Source organism: Ochotona curzoniae, unplaced genomic scaffold (genome assembly GCF_017591425.1).
Source record: "Ochotona curzoniae isolate NIBS_2020 unplaced genomic scaffold, NIBS_Ocur_1.0 contig_883, whole genome shotgun sequence".
In the NCBI taxonomy this organism is placed as follows: Eukaryota; Metazoa; Chordata; class Mammalia; order Lagomorpha; family Ochotonidae; genus Ochotona; species Ochotona curzoniae.
In genome coordinates this window covers 65,811,754-65,832,735 of record NW_024466599.1, presented here as the reverse complement: position 1 = coordinate 65,832,735, position 20,982 = coordinate 65,811,754, and the positions used below count along the sequence as shown (strand labels likewise).

The window sequence follows — 20,982 nt, the reverse complement described above, 5'->3', positions numbered from 1 at the left end:
TTTAAAACTAAGAATAAGATTATTTTGTTGTAAAAACTCTTCTGAAGTTTATGCATAGTTCTTTTTAGAAGATTTATTTGTTTTTATTTGAAAGGCAGATTTACATAGAGAGACAGAAAGATCTTCCATCCACTGGTTCATTCCCCAAATGGTTGCAGCATACAGAGCTGAGCCAATCTGAAGCCAGGCGCTGCCTCCAGGTCTCCTACGCTGGTTCAGTGTCCCAGTGCCTTAGGCCATCTCCACTGCTTTTGCAAGTCATTAGCAGAGAGTTGGATGCGAAGTGGAACATCCAGGACACAAACCAGTGCCCATATGGAATGCTGGCTCTGCAGGCTGACGTATGCTGAGGATTAGCAGGGTGCTGCTCCGTGCCGATCCCTCTACAGATCTTCACACATGGTGTGGGGTAGAGCTCAGATCTCACCTGTTCTTCATCTTTTCCAAGTCACAAGTCTTTCTAGAGTCCTAAATTGCCAGCTGAAGAAAAATGAGAAATGAAAAAAAAAGCAAAAACAAAAGTACATAAACCACTTTGGGAATAAGATCCATTAAGTTCTTCGTTATTATGACATGCAAATACACCTTATTTTTGTGTCTCTTTTTGCTTGAAATAGAAAACTCATAATACATCCATGAATGGGTAAGAGCTTGCATGCAAACTCTAAAGCTGGATTATTGTTGCTGCTTAGCTTGTAACATTCATTCGGGTTCCTGTAGCCTATTTCCTGCACTGTGACCAGAGAGTGATATAAAGTCATGTGTTGGCTCCAGTACACTATCATCTCACTATCACGTGAGAACTGAGACTGTGGCTTTGTCCACCAAGGTACTGTAATCAGAACTGCACACCTATATCAGGTCTTAAAGAAAGACTTTTAGTGATTTACTGAGGCAACAGTGTCCCAGTCTCTTATTTCATCCACTCCATTTTTCTAATCTGCTTTAACATATTCAGTTTCTGTTCTGGTTTTTTTTAATCAGCCTGACATGATGCTCTCAGTGCTTTGTTCATAATCCAGACTTATACTGATTCTATCTTGCATTTCTTCCAAATTTTTCTTTTTTTTTTTTCTCATGAAAATAGGTAGCCACAGTGGTGTTCTTATTTCCCCTTGTGAATGCAGCAAAACCTCAGAAGTCATGTGACGGTAGCTTTGTGAGTTAGTTAGACTGCGACCCAGCAAGAGGAGCTGGATGGACACGGATGCTGAGACTGAAAGTTAGGTTCTCTCTAAGTAGGGAGGGTCCATAACCATCAGAAACCAAGTGACAAGGATGGGATTGCCCACTATCATCTCCCAAGTATCACTTCAAGTAAAAAGTAGGCCAAGATGGATTTTAAAGTTTAGCACTGCAGTCCAGTTTCTTGGGAAGTAAGGAGCGATCATGAGACCGTTCCTTCCACATGAAGCACAGGTACTTCTATTTTAGCACCAGCCGGGATGGCTGTCTCCCTGCTGAGGCTTCACTGTCCCTGGGCCGCTCAGTAAAGGCTGTCTCTCCTTCTTCAGGGCAGCTTCATGAGATATTTCTTGACCGAATGGAGCCTGGACCTGGCAATATTCCTAATGATCAATACCAAAGAGGACAACACAACAGACACGTTAAATCAGTTTGAGTAAAGACATTCTAATTTGAGAACTTAAGTTGTGTGAATGCAGAACTTAAAATCAGTTTAAAATTTTGGAAATTGGCAAAATCAACCAGTTGTTATGTCACAGTGTTTACTGCATTGTATAAGGCATCCATTTCCATAATAGAATTTCACCTTATTTTTCATCGCCATAAATGGAGATTGGTTGTGTGATGTGTTATTTTGTTTGTACCAAGACTTAGTCATTAATTTAGAAACCTAACACTAACATGAAATTTTTTTTATAGTATTTTAGTTATCTGCATTAATCGAAGCAGAAGAAATCACAAATCATGGAGTAAATTACATGGTGGTAACATATAATTCTTTCCAATTTAAGGAATTTCATTTAGTGATGTAGAGGCTTAGTAACTGCCTTCGTAAAAGTTATTTTGTACACCTAACTGCAACTGTAGCTCAAGCTGCAATTTCATGACTATCTTTGATTTATAAGAAATACAAAAATACAAATTTATAGGGTTTGTCTTATAGTTGTGTTAACCACCAGAATTTCAGTTCAGAATCTACAGTTCAACTCTACAGCAAGATAAAAAAAATACATTTTAAATTTAAATGGATATGATATGGATATTTTGCAAATCCATCTGTTCTCATTTCTACATTATTTTAAACTGTCAAAAATATCTTAATACAAATGTCCATAGGTAAATTAGCAATATTACTATGCTAAGACTGCCAAAACAAAATACCACAGACTTGTGGTTTAAGTAACAAAAATTTACCATCTCACAGTCCGGAGGTTGGAACGTCTAATGTGTTTGTGGGTTTGCTTTCTTCTAAGTCTTGTTTTCTAGACATTTTCTCACTGTTTTTTTATGTGGTGTTTCTTCTGTGTGTGTAATACTTATGTCTCTTGATGTGTCCCAAGCTCTTCCTCTTATGAGAGCAGCAATCAGATTGAATTAAGGTCCACATTGAGACACTCTTTTCAACTTAATTCCTTCAATTGCAGTTACATTCCCAGTATGAGGATGCTCAGTCTTCACCATGTAAATTTTTTTGGGGGGGGGAGGAAGGAGCATAATTCAATCCAGATAATTTCCTAAGTGTTTTAAGAGCTCTTATGTAGAGAACGCCAAAGTCATAACAAAGCTACTTGTATTTAAAATAATTTAGGAAAATTGTGATAGGAAATATTAATTAGGCCAGAGCTGGTGAAATTAGTTTAGTCTTATCCATGAGTCCGACACAGCTATACTGTGCTGTATTGTAAGAGAACATGTGAGTAGATTTAAGTTCAGATGTCCTTACTAAACGCACATCAATTAAAATTTGGCTTTATTTGTAGTTTCGCTCTTCTCTTCATTTTTGTTTTGCAGTTAGGAAGCCATTAGAAATCACGTGGCGTTTAAAGTTGAAAGGGAATAATGAGAGCAGTGGCGAAGCTCACAGCAATGAACTCTTTCTCCCATGCAGCAACTGCGCTTTAGAATGCTGCATCCTAAGCTGGTGATCTCCATCCAGGCTGGGAGGTACAATGGGCCCCCTGCTGCTTTAGCCAGAAGTTGATTGGATAAGCACTCTCTTGAGGATCTCTCCTGGACCAGAAATAGTCCCCATAGTACCATTCCGTTAAGCACAGGTGTTTAAGAAATCCAAGGAAAGGCTTAGCTGGGTAAATTTTGGACAACAGATGCTTGGGGAGAGCAGGTATTAACTACAAGTACTCAAACATCCTCTTGAAGTTTTCTGCTCTTTCTTCTTCAGTGCTAATGATTTTGAATGGAGAAGAGAAAACCCTTTTTTTTTTCTTTTCCAGCATAATGACTGTTAACCATCCTAGCTAACTTTTTATAAAACAGAAATATTCTGAACTCTAAGCTATGCATGCCTTTCTCCTCTTGAAATGACTGTCAAAGCCATGACAGTCTTTGGTGGGTGGGTAGGAAGAACCAAGAAAGATGTCTAGGTAGTGAGAGGTGTGTGTGTCTGAAGAGCAGAAGGAAGAAAGCAGAGGCACTTACAACATCAAACATATCAGGAAAATATAATGGTTTAATTATAAAGGTCTCTGCAGATGACAAATGAAAGCCTTCATAAAATTGTCAAAGCACAATGACATAGTTTTAAAAAACACGAGAAAAACAATAATGGGAGGAAAGGAGCATGGCAAGTCAAAGATTTCACTGCCAAGTAAAACTATTTGTCTGGCTAGAGATGTATATGATGTTTTAGTTTTTAAATCGTTGTGAAATTAATTCCCTCCTGCCAACCTACAGACACTCTTAACAAAATGGCCTGATGCTTTTATTTACAACTACTCTATCTGAAGCCCGAGCTCCCAGGTCATTTGGAATAGGAGAGAACCTAAGAAGTCCTACCGCCCCCTAACATCATTTTACGAATAGCAGGACCAATTGCCTGGCTGTAGACTCCCCAGAGTCGGCTCCTGTTGGCAATTTCTGTGGCCCATCTTTGGTACCGCTCCGTGGTTGGGGAAAAATTTAAGGAATTCTGTTTGAAGTGGATCTTCTTCAAACATTCGTGTACAGATTAAAATGCTTGCTTGAGACCTCTCTGCCATCGAACGTATTCTGGAAGCAGCTTTTATCACAGTCTGTTGGCACAGAACAGATGGTGCTCCCCTGAGTCCCTGCTTTCCCCAGGGGCATATGTCCTTGGCTTTTTCTTTTTGTGTGGGCTCTTCCAGTTAATGACCTCATTTCAGCTGTTTCATAGGTTCCATTCCGAGGGTTAGCCTTGCATAAACCTCTCAAAATTAGATTGACATTCCCTGGGGTGAAATGCAGTGAGTTTGATGAAGCACCTATGGGGTTCAGGATATACACAGAGAATAAAGCTTGCTTCATTGGCATTTATTCATCCTCAGAAAGAAAAATAGATAGATTTTTCTCTCTTCTTCACAAGTTGGTTAATTTCCTTCCCATGAAACATTTTTTTTTTTTTTGGTGAACTATCCATATATTTTATATGAGGCCAAGGATACTTGATAAGCAATGACATAGCCGTAATGTCATGACCACTGGTTTAGTTCTCTCTATGTGGCTGGCACTACACAGAGAGTTACATCTAGTATTACTAGAAGTAACTCAATACCTTGTAAATGTGAAAACCGAAGTTCAAGAGCAGTATGCTTCTTATTTAATGTTACATACTAATCAATAGTAAAGGTATGGTCTGAATTCGTGAATTAGAGCGCAATATACTTCTTATCCCAAGTCCTGCTTTCACTATGAATCTGACTACAGAAATACGTACATCTAAAACACAATCTCTGGCAGGGAAGATACATTCTTTTCAGGAGAAAGTTAATTTAGAATTTGAAGTGCATGATGCCTGGTTTGTCTACAGAAGGAAAAATCAAAGGTAATAAATTAAAGCTTTATATTTTACAAAACCAAAGAGGGCCAGCAATGACCCGAAAGCTTTTTCCCAGCCTACCTTTTCCACTTTCCAAACATTTTATCTTAATTTGTGTACATTTGACAAACTCCACCTTTCTAATTGAATTTAAAAAGATCTGCATTTCAATTATAAGTGGAAGAGGTAATTTGAAATGCATGGTAAATGTAATTAAAATGCCATGGTAAATTGACTTTTTTTTTTAATGGAGACAAGGAAATTTTCCAGTAGCGTTTATGGGCTGTAATGGACTGAACATGAAGCACTCATTTATTGCTCCTTCTATAGACCAGCCTTGGTGTTTAGAAGAATCAGTTAAAAGATCAGTACCAGTTGTAGACATTTCGGCTGTACCACATCATTCTCGGATTTCCAAAAATGAAAAAAAAAAAAAACCCAACCTAGAAGATGTGTTATATAAGGACAAGGCATCTCTTTACTAAGATAAATAAGCAAAGGTGTTAATGACATGATTTAGAAAGTGATCACAAGTTTTGCTTTCTGGCAAAATGGCGAAATTCCATTTGTGAGGTAACATGGGGCTTCACTTAGATTTCATATTTGTTTTTCTCACTATATAGTGCTGTTGATCAGAAGCCCAATCTGGTTTTTTTTTTTTTTTTGAACTGTTAACTTATTCTTCCTTAAATGCTACACAGCTAAACACAGAATAACTTTTTAATATGCATAGCGATGTGACCTTTAATTTTTTAATGTATGCCTTTTTTGTTGTTGTTTTGTTTTCTGTTTGTTGACATTGCTTTTTATTTCTTGTTCCTGGGCTTTTGATATGATACTCCAGCCTCCTGACATAGAAAACAAACAGCATATAAAGACTTGGTGGTAAGGGGAGTAGCAAAATAGCTCTACTGGCTCATCTTCCACCTTGTGGTGTTGCCAGGATGAATGTGTGTTGGTTCATGTCCCAGCTGTTCCACTTTCCATCCGCCTCCCTTCCTATGACCTGGAAAGTGGGAGAGGATGGCCCAAGGCCTTGGGACCCTACACCCTGGTTGGAGATCCAGAGAAGGCTCCTGGGTCCTGGCTTTGGATCAACTTATGTGCAGCTATTTTAGTCATTTAGAGAATAATCCAGCAAATGGAGGATCTTTCTGTCTCTCCTTCTTTATGTAAATCTGACTTTCCAATTAAAAAGTCAGTATATATTTAAACGAAAGGACTTAACATAGAGATTGTAAATTGCTGCTCATCCCAAAAAGACAATGAAACCCAAAATGTGCAAGATTTTTATTTCTAATTAATCTGATAAAAATATTTATATAAGGTTTTGATGTAAATAAGGACTTCTGTTTTTAAAAATATTTATTTTTTATTTGAAAGGAAGATTTTTACAGAGGATTAAGGTGAGACAGAGAAATATATCTCTGATCTGCTGGTTCATTCCCTAAATGGCCACAAGGGCTGGAGCTGAGCTGGCCTCAAGCCAGAAGCCAGGAGCTTCTTCCTGGCCTCCAACAGGGATGCAGGGGCCCAAAGTCTTGGGTCATCCTCCATCGTTCCCCAGTCTATAAGTAGGAAGCTAGATCAGACAGAAGTGGAGCAGCCAAGACTTGAACTGGCACCCACATATGATGTCCATGCTTACAGGTGGAGGATTAGCTTGCTATGCCACAGTGTCTTTCCTCCTCATTTTGTGTGTAATGAGTTACTCTTTTTTTAAGGTAAATCAGCAGAGAGTACATAAGAGAGAACATTTCTTAGCAACTTAGATATGCGCTATACTTCTAGTTTCTTTCCCAGAGTACCACTAAACCCTTCTATAGACAGTCTGGTGATTTCAATTCCAGATATTGTTTAACTATGCAGAATGGCCTACTGCTTCACATAAGGAGCTTGGATGTTATCTGAAGTATCAGTCACTAATTCAGTATTCGGATTCTGTTTATAGATTTGTAAGTTAAGTATGCGCTGAAATGAACCTTGAGTTGGGCCACCTCATCTTGCTGTAGCAATAAGTTAAGATACAACATTGAATTAGAGAAGATATGTATGTGAATAGGAGTAAAACTGGAATATGGATGAATACAGTGTCAATAACATTAAAGTAACATCTGAAACATGACCACCTGTGATTCCCCAACCTAAGAAATATTTTTGTTTTTATAAATTGCCTTCACATTCTTGAAACTGACATCATAGTTTACTATACTATTTTAACTATGTGCATATTATTTACTTTATGCTTTATGACATATATATTTTAGTCATTATTCATATATTCTATTGGAGAGTATATTAATTTAAAAGAATATATGAGATTACTCTCTTTATGAAATTAACAGAGTTATCAGTTATACTCCACAGTAGTGGATTCATGCACACTTTACAATACATTGTTGTCTAGTTATTTCAATGAAATCAAGATTTATTGTAATTTTGGTAAAACTGTGTGCCATCACACATTTTTTTAAATCTAATCCATTGTTTTCTCTGGACTTACAATGGCAGCTACACTTCACACAGTTCATTGCATTATTTTGGAATATTATCTGTTATTTTCTTTTATTTTTCTTTTTTTTATTAATTACATTGCATTATGTGACACAGTTTCATAGGCTCTGGGATTCCCCAAGCCCCTCCCCACACCCTCCCCCCATGGTGGATTCCTTCACCTTGTTGCATGCAATATTACAGGTCAAATTTAGTCAAGATTCTTTCATTGTAAGCATATACCAGGCATAGAGTCCAGCATCTTATTGTCCAGATAAATTCAACAATTTTTGGGGGGAGACCATCTCTGGTCTGAAGGTAGAGCTGGCAGAATATCATCCTAATCCATTAAAAGCCCCAACACAACATCAACCACAATTTACAGCATTATGGAATTAATTGACATGGTATTGAGTAACCAATATGTTAAAAATGCAAGTTCTTAACCATATCCTGTGACTACTTCATTGACATTTCAATTTTAGTTTATATACAACCAGCTTCTATACACTTTAAAATGGCTATAGGGTACTATTCAGCTGTCTCATGTCTATTTTCATTTTAGTATTTAGCCGTTTATTGTATTGAAGTATAATTTTTACTGAACTTGGCAGATTTTAGGATAGTCCAAACTGGCTTATAGGTTTAACAAGGCATATGTCAACAGTTGAGGTGCAGAATAGTTTTAGGAGGGGTGTGCAGAGAAATCTTCAATACCTTAGTGAGGAGTAATTAATCTTTGTGTCCTACCAAGTAAGGACACAAAGATATGTGAATCCACACTGACCATTTTCCTGTCTGATTCTAAGCTTTCCTTGTTGTTCTCTATCTATTCTAATTTTGTTTGCTTGTTTGTTTGTTTGTTTGTTTTGGGGTGGGAGGCTCTGGAGCGACCCCGATGGTCATTGCAAGAGAGGCTGGGAATCCAAAGTTGGAACTAAGTAAGGACCAGAGAAAGCTCCTCTCCCTAGTCCCAAACAGGGAATTGGAGTGCCTTTGGAGGCTGAGAACTCTGAGGTCATCCATCCCCGTTTGGATCTACCACATGGGATGGAAGAAGCCCAAAGCCATCGGAACAACAGCCGGGAGCCCTGAGTGGTCTGTAGAAACAGAAGAACAGCATCTGTTATTTTAAAGCTTATATCTTTTTCATCTTTAATTTTCATTATTTGGCCCCTTTATTATCCAGACAATGTATAAGTGCTGCAATGAAATGGCCCATATAGTGTAATGATGTACACCTAATGCAATTCTGAGTGTATAGTCAGTGCTAATGTATTTATTTCAGTAACTCAGTATCTAAAGCAACAAAGAAGCACTAGGGGTCTTCCTATTAAAAGCGATTGACAGTTGGTGTCTGGCTATGTATATAAATGGAAAAGCAGAGATAAGAGATGCACAAAAAAGAAAATGGAAGTGTGCATACAAAGAAAAACTTTTGGGGGGGGCAACAATCCCTCCTCTCAAAAACTAATGGTATACAGTTGTCATTGGTTTGAAACTAAGACATTTTCTCCTCATCCAACTTGTTTCTTGAGAAGGTTAGCACTAAAAAGCTTTGGGCTTGAACGAGTTTATGAGTTAGACCAGGAATGCCTATTGCGTTTTATATCTAAAATGCTCTAAAAGGCAGGGCATCATTATAAGGACGAGAATGAAATACTGCATCTCAAGGGATCTCCTAAAATAAGTCTTTTAGTTACTTCTGCTTCCTGACTTAGTATATAAGATGAAGATGATAAATGGATCCTCCTGATGAATCCTCAAGGATTGGGGGAAGTTTAATGTTTGATAATTAAAGGAGAGGATGTTAGATATTTATGAAACAAGTTGTTATGAGACATGATTTTAAGAATTGTTGTCCCCCAATAGCTTTGGGGTAAGATGTATCTGGGTTCAAGGGTCCCTTCTTTATACAAATGCTTCACTAAGCACATAAAATTTTTGAGCCTCAGATTTTATATACTTAAAATAAAAGCTACTTACAGTTTAGCACCAATACTGTGATCAATGAGATAGCTATTATAAGCAAGTGATACAATGCAGAAAGAAAAAAAAAGCCACCACTGAATATGTTATTTCCATCTGCTGGTTCTATGCATTTTTAACTCACTTATCTACAGACAATTTTCGTACTGAAAACTGGATTTTCCAGGATTCTTGAAACTTGGATTTAGGCTGACTGGCTTAGTCTGATCCTGTGTCAGAAGTGAAGCCCCTTAGATGCTTCTCCGATGCTGGTAGTATGGGTTCATGTTTCAGTGAGTTTTTGGAAGTCCGGAAAACATTTGAGGTATGATTTCTGTGTATCTTCCATGAGTTGAGTACACTCTCAAAGGCCCCTGCCTTCATGTTACCAAAGACTAGAAGACCCATAGCATCAACCACTTGATATTCTAATTTCCAACATTTTATCATTTATGTTTTGGTTAAATGAAAGCAGTTTTTCTCCTAAAGCCACTGCTAAATTACTGATGAACTTTGCAGGCAAGAGTTCCTTGGAGAGAGTGTATTTCAACTGATTTTAAAGAAATTATCATTAAAGTTAATATAGAAAAGGATTGTTGTGGAAACTATACATATTCATGAAGGTTCATTGAGTCCAAGACTGTGTTTCTGATACACGTTTCATTAGAAAATGAAGCATTTGCAGCAATTTCTCTCTGACCAGATCAATCGTTATTCTTTGTGCAATTAGGTAGGAAAAAATAGCCCTAATTTCAATGTGTATGCAGTATATAAGAACCCGTTTGAGGCCACGAATCACTGGCTTGTATTTAATCATAATAATTTTATTTAACAGATTGCCTTGCTCTATTTTTAGTGCAACAGCAAACATTATTGAAGTCAGAGTAGCAGGATATATGTACAAGCATATACATATTTATATACACGTATAAATGTATAAAAGTATTCATATAGTATTAATGGATATTATAAAACTTTATGCATTATGAGTTAAATAAGAAATACTATTGCAATAGCATGTAGCAAATACATCAAGTGCGTTCAGCTATTTCTTAGGACTTATGTAGCAAGCAGTTACCAGGTTCCTGGCATGGTGTTACAACAAATACAACACTGAGCAAGAAGAGCATCGCCTTTGATTCCAAGGAACCTGCAGTCTAGGATCAATGCTGTGAACTCGTATCAGCACAGTTTTAGATATTTTATTAAGCATTCCAAGAATCCATAATGAGAAGATAGAGGATACAGAGACTGCATCCTTCATGGATATATAAGCTGATGTTGATGAAGGGATCAGCTAGCCAGACTCATACAAATGTGTGTGTGTATACATGTACATAAATATGAGTGTCAGAGATGGTCAGAGATGCTCCTAAATGCAGGGAACTTGCAAGGCAAAAAAAAATATAATAATCTCATGTTCAAAATAAATTTGCTTAGCGAAAGGAATAGAAAAAAGGACAGAGTGACAGAATTCAAGTGGTTAAAAGTAAGTGACTTAAGATGAAATGCATGTTTCTTATGTACAAATGTTAATGATATAAGGAACAATGTAATTTATTCTACAAATATTTTCATTAGCACAGCTATATTTGTTTTCAAAACTGTGTTCTTTAAATGTCATCACTGATACTCAAAATGTGCTTATGTGGAATAATCATTATCAGCTAACTTAGGTATTACTATATTTGAATGGTCTACGTAACAACAGGTAGTTTTACAAAAGCATATTGCACTTACATTTTACCTGTGCTTCTAGGAATATCCAAATTCCATGTTTTCATTCAAAATTAAAAATTTTAAAGGCAGATTTGCAGTGTTGTCTTGAAGTAGGTAGAGTTATCAAGAACCCTTTTCTCTTCCCTTCCCCAGTGTTAAAAACTAGAAAGAAGATGCCATCAAAAGAAACAAGTATCTTTCTGTTTTTTTTTTAACCTTCATATTAAAATTGTGGGTCTAGTTCATTACAGTGGTGTTTAATTTTTTTCCAAGGACATTACTATATCAGATCAAACACTGATAGGAGAAAGTGGACGACAAGGCTGAAAATCCAAGATGGGAAGAGGAAAAGTATACATCAGTGACAATTTTTAGCTTTACCTGACAAATAGTTATGAACTTATTAATAAAATTTCATTTCCATTTTGTAGTGCTGCCATGAAATGTAACTCTAATTCAAGGGTTTGGGTTTTCCTTTTCCTTACTGTTTATCTTGATTCCTTGAAATTTCTGTTAATTTTTTAAAATCTGCTGGTTCACATATAGTGCACTAAAAGGTGTCCAGATGGTTTTATATATGGATGATGTCTTTGTGTATATGGCCACCTATAATAAAATATCATAAACTGGGTGCCGGTAGACAACAGAGTTATTTCTCACACTTGCAAATCCTAAGGTGTCCAAGATGAAAATGCTGACATTTGCATTGCCTGATTAGAATTTGCTTCCTAATTCAGAGATGCCCATCTTCTTGTTGATTTCTAACTTGGTAAAAGGGACAATGAAGTTCTGAAGCCATCCCTGCTGTTCATGAGAGCGCAGCCTTCACGGCCCGACCACACACAAAAAGCTCATCTCCAAATGCCAGCACGTTAGGAATCACACCTTAGGAGTTAGGGCATCGAGGAGGAAAATGACATCATTTTGGATTTCATTGAAGTACAAAGTATTACATTCAAGTGTGAATAACCACATTTTCTCCTGCATCTCTGGAGCTTTTTTTTTCTGAATATCCACTACTTTATGTAAATTATACCTAAATGGCCACTCCAATCAAGTTGTTGTGGTAATTTTATTGTAGAGAAGGCTTTTTTCTTATCAAAAATACTTCATCTTACAGCAATTCAAAGGCAAACAAAACCAAGTTTGATGTTCAGTTTCATTTCTTGAAAACTACTTTGACAGAGACATGGACAGCTGTGTGGTCACTGACATTTTTACTAGAGTTAAAAACACGTGTGATGCATACTAAATTTCTTCGAGAGGAAAGAGGCCCAAAGAAAATTCCCATTTTCCTTTAATCAGAAAATTAAATATGAAACTCAGTTATGAAGTGTGTAGTATTCAATGAGGAGTTTTTTTTTTTCTTAAACCTAATCTAAGTTCCTAACACATTGCCATAGTTCAATCTCATTCTTTCTGATAAAGTTGGAATTTTCCTTGGACCCTTTAAGTAATCTGAATAGATCTTATAGAAACTAGTCATTACTGCTTAATCTTCAGCTCTGATTTGAAACATTTGAAAATAGGATTGTCTGCTCCCAAAGATTTGCGTTTGGTTTGATCTGAATTTCAGATATATCCCACATCTTTTTAAATTTCAGCCATCAGTTTCATCCTGCTGCCTTAAATCATCTGCAGAAGCTCTGTGTAATGTTTTTGTGTCTCAACATTTGATGTTAGATCTCATGCATGAAAAGAAAACTCATTAAAATTATATTTGTCTTTGGCTTTTCAAAATCAGATGGGTTATGTTATGCTACTTATATTGAAAGTAAGGTCTAGATGTATAGTGAGCTATGGGTAAGATCAAATATAATGACTAAAATCACAGTTTTGCAAGTATCACCATAAATTAGTAATAAAATGAAATGCATTTGGAGAAATTATTTAATAAATATCAATTACCCAATAGTAGATGGTTTTAGGAGTCTGTTACTAACAACCTATAGTCACTGCACTCTGTTTAGATACTATCATTTGGTTAGTGATGTATTTGTATGTAAGCTTATTACAGAAATATCATTGGCTGTTCTAGGAGTACAAATAATTCAAATAATAATGAACACATATAGTGACTTGAAGTTAGTACCCTCTGATTCCTCATTCATTACACCTACAAAAAAATAAAATAAACCTTTAATGAGCATTTGGTGCTGTGGGCGAAGCTTCTGCTTGGGATGCCCTCATTACAGACAGTGCCAGGGCTTAAGATCTGGCCCCTCTGCTTGCCATCCAAATTCCTAGTAATGTACAGTCTGAAAAGTAGCAAAGAGTGGTTCAAGTGCTCAGGGTTCTGCCACCATTGGAACACCTGCATGAAGTTCAGGGTTCCTGGTATAGCCTGACCCGGTCCCAACTGCTGCGTGTATCTGAGGAGAGATTCAGTGATGGAGAGTAGCTTCTCTCTCATTCTGCTTTTCAAGTAAGTGAAAAATAACCTTTAAAAATAAAATAAAATAAATAAATAACAAGCAGTGATTTTTAAAATAAGCATCATGAAGTCTTTTGGTTAAACCACTACGTTCTTTGAAATTAGTGGGCGTCTGACATTCAGAGGTGATGAGAGAACGTTTCTGTTTATGTGATATAGGTGTGGTTTTTTTGCATAAATTACGGTGTGTTTTTATGATTGTTTCTACTGACCACTTGGTGGTATTGGTTATTGTTGAGTCACTCCTTTATCGTTCATTACGAATGCTGCATTTCAGTTACTGCTTTAGTTGGGTCTCATTAAGTTCTTCAGAAGTTACTGTTGAATTAAATCTTGGTTTTACCAATCATATTGTCTTTTTTGTTAGTATCAAAGGTATGGGGCACACTGTCCAAGGTACGGGGACAAATTTTGTGTATTCATAAATATGTATGTCTACCTGTGTTTTATATTCTCTTTTTAAAACACAATTCTCCCCAAAATATGCCAAGCTTTTATTTTTCTCCACCTGTCTTATTTTAGCTTTCTTCCATACCTTCCCATACCAGTAGTAACTATGGTTAGTTATCTTGTGACTTTGGGACATTTTTATTATTCAAGGAAGTGATTGATTATACAGACACTCAAATCAGTGGCAATCCATCAAGGGACACAAAGTTAGCATTGAAATATGTGAAATTAAAGGGGTGCGTACCTTTATGTGATGTATTCTCTGAGCATTACTGTTTGTTTTATTTTCCATTGAAAATTTTTAGGCTGTGCGACTGCCACAGAAGCTCGCAAAACTAAAATGTTTAAGAAAGGTCTCCTGTATCACACTCTAGAGGTATTTTGCAGGAGATTAGTTGATAGGTATTGTGTGAGCACTAGGGATTCAGTAATAGTATTTCAAACTTTAAAGAAAAATATTTACTGAACACACAATTGTAAGATCAGTACTTGTGCTTAAAGAGCAGTTTCATTAGCCATGAGATCAGTCAGTCAGATGTCCTGCTCTGATTCCTTGAATGACAAAGGCTGAGCTAAGGAAATACCGGCATGAGGTAGGAGTGGAAGGAAGCTGCACACCTGGCAATGATAACATAATAGAATAGTTCAACATAGTCCTAGGAGTTTAAATATAGATGAGGAAAGAAGTGTAGGCCATGGGATGGGGCTGTAGAGGTAGGAAGTTACTAGATGATGAATGAACTCATAAATCGCCTTAAATTTATGAGATTTTTGCCCTAAAGACAAACCCTAAAAAACCCTAAAGACGTGATAAGGATGTGAAGGGGTGGTAACACCAAGATTCAGTATTGGCTGATGTGTGGAGATGGAGTGGGTTGCATGGCAGGCTGACTGAAGTAGCAATATGGAAAAATGTGCTGACAACCGAGATTTGGAAGGTATCTGATGGACTATGGGTCATTTCTGATGAGGGGAACACTCTAGCATATAAAACAGCTCGAGGAGCCACATAATCATAAAGTCATGAGGAGTTGTACAGTTGTTACACCTATAGTATGCATATTTGGTGAGATAGAAACATAGATATTAAGGGTATGTTTTTGAATAATATTTTATGTTAATTTTCAAATTATACATTTTAACAAGTATTACATAATCATATATGAGATAAAGTGTATACTTAACTAGTAGTCATACTGTCAAATGATAAACAATACTACATTTTTACTGTATTTTTCCAAGTATAGGTAACTGCAAATACCTAAAAAAGGAATACAAGTTGTACGTGCGGCTCAAAAATACAGATAGATTTGGAATTTAATTTTTGTAGACCTTCTAAATATTATTAGTTTACCCAAAATATATTTCCATATTATGAAAGGTTACAATGTTGTAATAATTACATATTAGAGAAATACACACCAGTATTTTTATTAAGCTCTATTTGATTTTGATATTTGCATTTTAAATTAAACACTAATGTGTGAATTATTTTCAGTCACTGTTCAAATGATAAATTGATGTGTCTAGAAAATCCTTTGAAGCTAGGTGTGTGATCAAGGTAATGTGGTTTATTGTAGTAAGTACAGACTAGTATAAGAAAATACATATACATTTTTCTGAGCAAAAGAAAAAAAAGATATGTTTGGTATATTCCCTAGAAACATATACCATTCTTTCTTATATACATAGTAATGCCGCTCAAGGATTTTTCACCTTTGGAGTGATTCGTGTGAGTTATTCCAAAGATGTCATAGCTCAATGTTCCTTGTTAGTTAATTTCATGTAGCACAAAACCCGTCTTGACACGTGCGCGGCCGAGCACTGAGATGTCACCACCTGTTCTTCCTAAGTGCTTTGTAGGTCAAGAAAACACTCTTACTTGCAAGCACAATGCAAGGTTACCTTAAATAGTACTTCTAGCAGGCAGCTTAGTGTAAAGCTATGAATAAGGACCATTGTTTGTGGCTTGTACTGTATCTTAAGGCGTCATGCCCCTTTTGTATAACAACTTAATAAAAACAGGTATTTAAGTGTACAGAACATACATGCAGCTTTTTGCAACTGCTTACATCTTCACATGTAAGTTTTAAGTGAAACTGAAGGACACTTTTGTCAAAGCCTTTTCCTGTAAAACATTCGGATGACGAAAGATGCATTCTCTTGTGATGTCCAAGTGATTGATAAACCAATTTGTTGGAAGACACAAGAACTGTTTGGATTTTATGGTTATATTAAATGATATGAATAAGAATTTCTGTTTTCTGAATAGGAGATAAAGGATGCTAGGCCAAAGATGGTATTGAGATGGATGTTCATGAGGTTCTAATATGGAATAAGAGGTTGAATGTATTTTGAGAACTTAAACCTGTTTCACCTGAACATGTTTAACTAGTTAATAAGAAACATCAAAAAGACAAAACCCAGAGGTCACTGGTCATTTTTTTGTAAAGCTATTATATGCTGTTTAAATTGGTTGTTTGGGTCTGTCGATAACATAAGTTTAATAACCTAGCTCAAATGCAGATTTCTAATTTTCAATTAACATAGGAATAATTTTGTTTGCTAAAATAAAATAAATGAATGAATGACAAGTCTGAAACATGAAATGTTCTAGGTAGAGCTTTTTAAAATTCCAAATTTCAAAAAATCATGTGGCAACTGTATAGCTCAAGCTTTAAGTATTAACTTTTAACCTTTGACCTTACAGATTTTAACCAATGAAATGTCTCTTTAAACTTTAAAGGAAACAATGATAACGAGCGCCTGGCGATTGCTAGACAGCGAATTCCATATCGACTTGGTCGAGTAGTTGATGAATGGCTACTCGACAAAGGTAAAAAACATTGATTAAAACTTCAAATAAAAAAATAATTTGAACATAACCAAGTAGTACTTCATTGTAACACTAATAAACATAAAAAATAAATTTTCCGTAAAACTAAATTAAAAACAGATTTAAAACAGTAAAATATAGATAGTGATATTTGCATACCTTGTATAATAATTTCTATACATTTTTAGATGTACCAGCTGTTTAATAATCTTACCCAGTTAACTTAAGGTTAAAGGGACTGTTAAATATAATCCACTAACTCAATCGATGAAGGTACTCACAGCAAGCATTAACCCAAAATGATAAATCATTCATAGATTATATTACATGTTCCAGCCTCTAAATTATTAACTAAAATATATATAGTTCTGATATCTTTATTATGGTCCTGAAAAAAAAAAAAACCTCTTTGTTTAAACTCTAGGAATCTTAAATAGTGGGCAATATGGATTGCCAAGCAAAATGAAGTCCCTTTAACGTTTGCAACCTTCTAAGCATTTGGGAACACGCCCTGATTAAAACTGAACTTAAAGTTGTGTGCATGCTCTTTATGAACAGAAAGCAATCTGCTCAAACTGGATACTCAATTTGATGATAATGGTACTGTTGCTAAGGATTGCTGTTTGATGGAAATGTGCCATGATTTCTCCATCGATTTGTGTATCATTCCTGAAGCTGCTTTTTACATCTGAAGCTATGTTTTTTTTTTTTCATTTTGTTTTGTTTTGATAGACTTGCTGAAAGCCAATCAGAAAAATAATTTTTTGTAACTTTTTTTGTCTCTGACATGCTCAGTGTAAACCACACGTTTCTTTTAGTGTGATTGTGGGAAAAATAGACTAATTCAGATAACAGTGGACACTGCCTCTAAAAAAATAAACATTTCTAAATAATAGCATATACATACATGTGGATACTACGTGAATTGTGAAATCTGTCATAAAATTTTAAATTAGATTTCAGCTGCTGTAGATCAGTTTTTGACAGTGATAACTTCCAAATGACAAATACTTGAGATGTTAGTTGTCTTACACTTATTTGTTCTAACAACTTAGACTTAACAGACCAACACTATCAGATCCTGAGGGGAAAGGGATCCACTAAAAATTGATTTGTACAATTCCCTATCTTTGATTGGTTTTTTAGCAAAAGCACTACATTTATACTAAGTTGAGAATTTACAAGTATTGCTGAGAATGATGCATTTCATGGACACCTCATTTATAAGCAATGAATTATGAGTCAAATGCCTTTCTTATAGTTTATTGCTCTCATTATCCACCCCATGAAAGATCTGTTTTATCATCCTTTGTAGAATGTAGAATTCACAACCAACATTTTTGCATGTATGTAATATTATTTTTACAGGGCGTCAGCTCACAATCTTCAATAGCCAAGCAACCATAATAATTGGCGGGAAAGAGCAGGGCCAGCCCTTCCAGGGCCAGCTCTCTGGGCTTTACTACAATGGCTTGAAAGTTCTGAATATGGCAGCCGAAAACGATGCCAACATCGCCATAGTGGGGAATGTGAGACTGGTTGGTGAAGTGCCTTCCTCTATGACAACTGAGTCTACAGCCACTGCCATGCAGTCAGAGATGTCCACATCAATTATGGAGACCACCACGACCCTGGCTACCAGCACAGCCAGAAGAGGAAAGCCCCCTACGAAAGAGCCGATTAGCCAGGTGAGCATGAGGATTTTACTTCCTTATTTTCAATCTCTGCTTGTGGAAATGCGATTTTCAGCATGTGTGTCTTTTCTGATCCGTGTTAATATATGTTTGAAATCAAATGCGTGATGCTGTTCGTTAGAGGCTTTGTGGACTCAGAAGTGATTTGGTGTTGGTTTATTAGCTGTTGGTTGATAGTCTTAATAACCTTGATCTAGCCCATGTTGATGGGGACTGTCTGCTAATTTTACAGGCTTTATGCTTTGCTGGTTAAGTCATCAGGTAAATTAATGAAATAGTTCAAAGTTCTTGTTTGTTTTAAGCTCAGATTATTTTCAAAATAAGCTAAAAGTAAAATTGATATTGAAAGAGTCATTGTCCACAATGCTTCTGTTGTGAATTGAAAGGCTGACATTTTGAACTAGTAGTCATGTGGTGCTCATGGTGAATGTCAAATACATTCTGAGGATTTATAAGAAAAGCAACTTGCTAGATTATCTGAGAACAAATGCTTAGAATGTGCAACTTAAATACTGTTTTGGTCTAAGATAACTTTGATATGTGAATGGCTGCTCAGAATTCAGTTCAATAAGCTTGTTGTTGAAGCTTCTGTTTTAAATTTAATTTTTTTAAATAGAATTTTTAACTATGGTGTTTATGTAAATTGGTGTTGCATTAATTCAACCAGGATAGATTTATTGATTATCTACCATGCTTAAGACACTGGTTTCAGTTTTGGTGTTATTTGAAAGCAAGAAAATACTGTGTAGTGCTGTAGTGATGTTAGATGCTGTGAAAGTGCTACTTAGTTCTGTTCGGTCCTAGCTGAAATATATCATCTGTTTACATATTCAGTTTGTTGATGCATTCAGATTGTACGTTCCTGGCTAAAGGTTTTGTGTTTTACATTGTTGATTTGTTTTTAACAGTGAGTAGGTGAATGTCTTTAGTGGGTGCTAAGTAAAGTTTTTCCAATATATAGTATCCTTACTTTTTCTAGAAAACTATATTCTACAAAAACAAGAATGATGATGATTATTTTAAAATTGCTTTTACTTCAATGGCTTGAAATAGACCAAGGATAACATTTGAAAGGAAATGAATAGAAGGCAGTATTGGTATAAGTCACTTATCTACTAATCAACCTGAAGAAAAATAGTGGATTCTAATTTTCTTAAAATAGAAGACAAAAATAGATCAGAATAGAGGATGGAAAAATGTAAAGAAAGGAGTGATGACTAGAAGAACCATAAATCCTTGAATTTGTAAATCTGATACAGTGTATATTGCATATTTTCAATACGCCATGCTATACACATACTTTTTTTCTCTTTTTATTTTTTTCCTATGCATATATGGTCACACGTTAAAATGGGCTGCAACATGGGGTGTTCACCAATGTATGCTGATTGCTCGCTGCCTGTTTATCAGACACGGTTCTGGGGATGGTACTATATTGGTAATAGCAAACAAAAGCTCTTTCCCACTTGCAATGTGTTTTAATGGAAATGCTTGCATGAATGGCCATCTTATCGATGCAGGTGAACTGATCAGTTAGTAGCTGGCTCCTTTGAGGAGGTATTATCTGAAAGATTCCTAAGCTCCTTTAGAGCACAGTATTTTGAATCTTTAGATTTTTAACAGCCCAATAACAAGCAAGTACTTTGGAATAATATGTTACACATATTTTATTGGCATGGAGATTTAGTTGTGGCAAGAATGTTTTAAAGTGGAGCAACAATCCTTAATATTCTATTTTATGAAAGATATAGGTGTATAATTACAAGTAATAATGTCTATTATACGTGGACTGCAATAGAGAAGTAATTTATTTATTTTTTAGTATAACAGTACTTTATTGTTAATCTTTCCTAATGCATAACTTATTTTTAAGATAGTCACAAATACAAAGAGATTACTAACATATATATATATATATTTAGTATACATATATATATGTTGTTACATATATACACATACATGTTAGATTACTAACACATACATGCTAATATATACATATAGCATATTTGTAACAATTGCTTCAAGTCTAGGAAGTTTAAATAGAAAAGTGATTGATGATGCTGATTTCAGAATTATAACCTTTAGATGAGTTTATGCAAATTGGAAGAAGCATCTTTTAAGTCCTGTCCTTGATTCTTCCTGCCTGCTCTGATCAGCTGTCTTACTAAATAGTGTACCAGAGGGGTCATGTCATTTTTTCCAAAGCTGTGCTCTACTGTTTTCCCAATCAAAGTTTATTTTCCTCAGTAATAGCACTGAGCCACTTAAGGTACAGTGGCAATGTACCTTGTGGTGATTGCGTGTTTTAGAACTATAGAGACAGATTTTTGGACAAACAGAATTAGATTGGATTCATTTCAAATAGAGGAGATGATGTTTGTTCAGCCATCCTGCAGGGAGAATAGTAGGA

General features: G+C 35.7%; 1 protein-coding gene across 22 annotated transcripts in view; it reads left to right on the top strand.

Annotated features, from left to right (window-relative positions):
- The window catches only part of NRXN1 (neurexin 1), a 1,050,610-nt gene that overhangs the window by 904,630 nt on the left and 124,998 nt on the right, over window positions 1–20,982 (top strand). For 13 of the 22 annotated variants that reach the window (XM_040993720.1, XM_040993712.1, XM_040993714.1 and 10 more), the window contains 2 exons: window positions 16,789–16,878; window positions 18,247–18,566. In XM_040993720.1, coding sequence (XP_040849654.1) covers window positions 16,789–16,878; window positions 18,247–18,566 — 410 coding nt within the window. The remainder of the gene's footprint in view (window positions 1–16,788; window positions 16,879–18,246; window positions 18,567–20,982) is intronic. The other 9 variants (XM_040993726.1, XM_040993725.1, XM_040993723.1 and 6 more) reach the window with 2 other exon arrangements.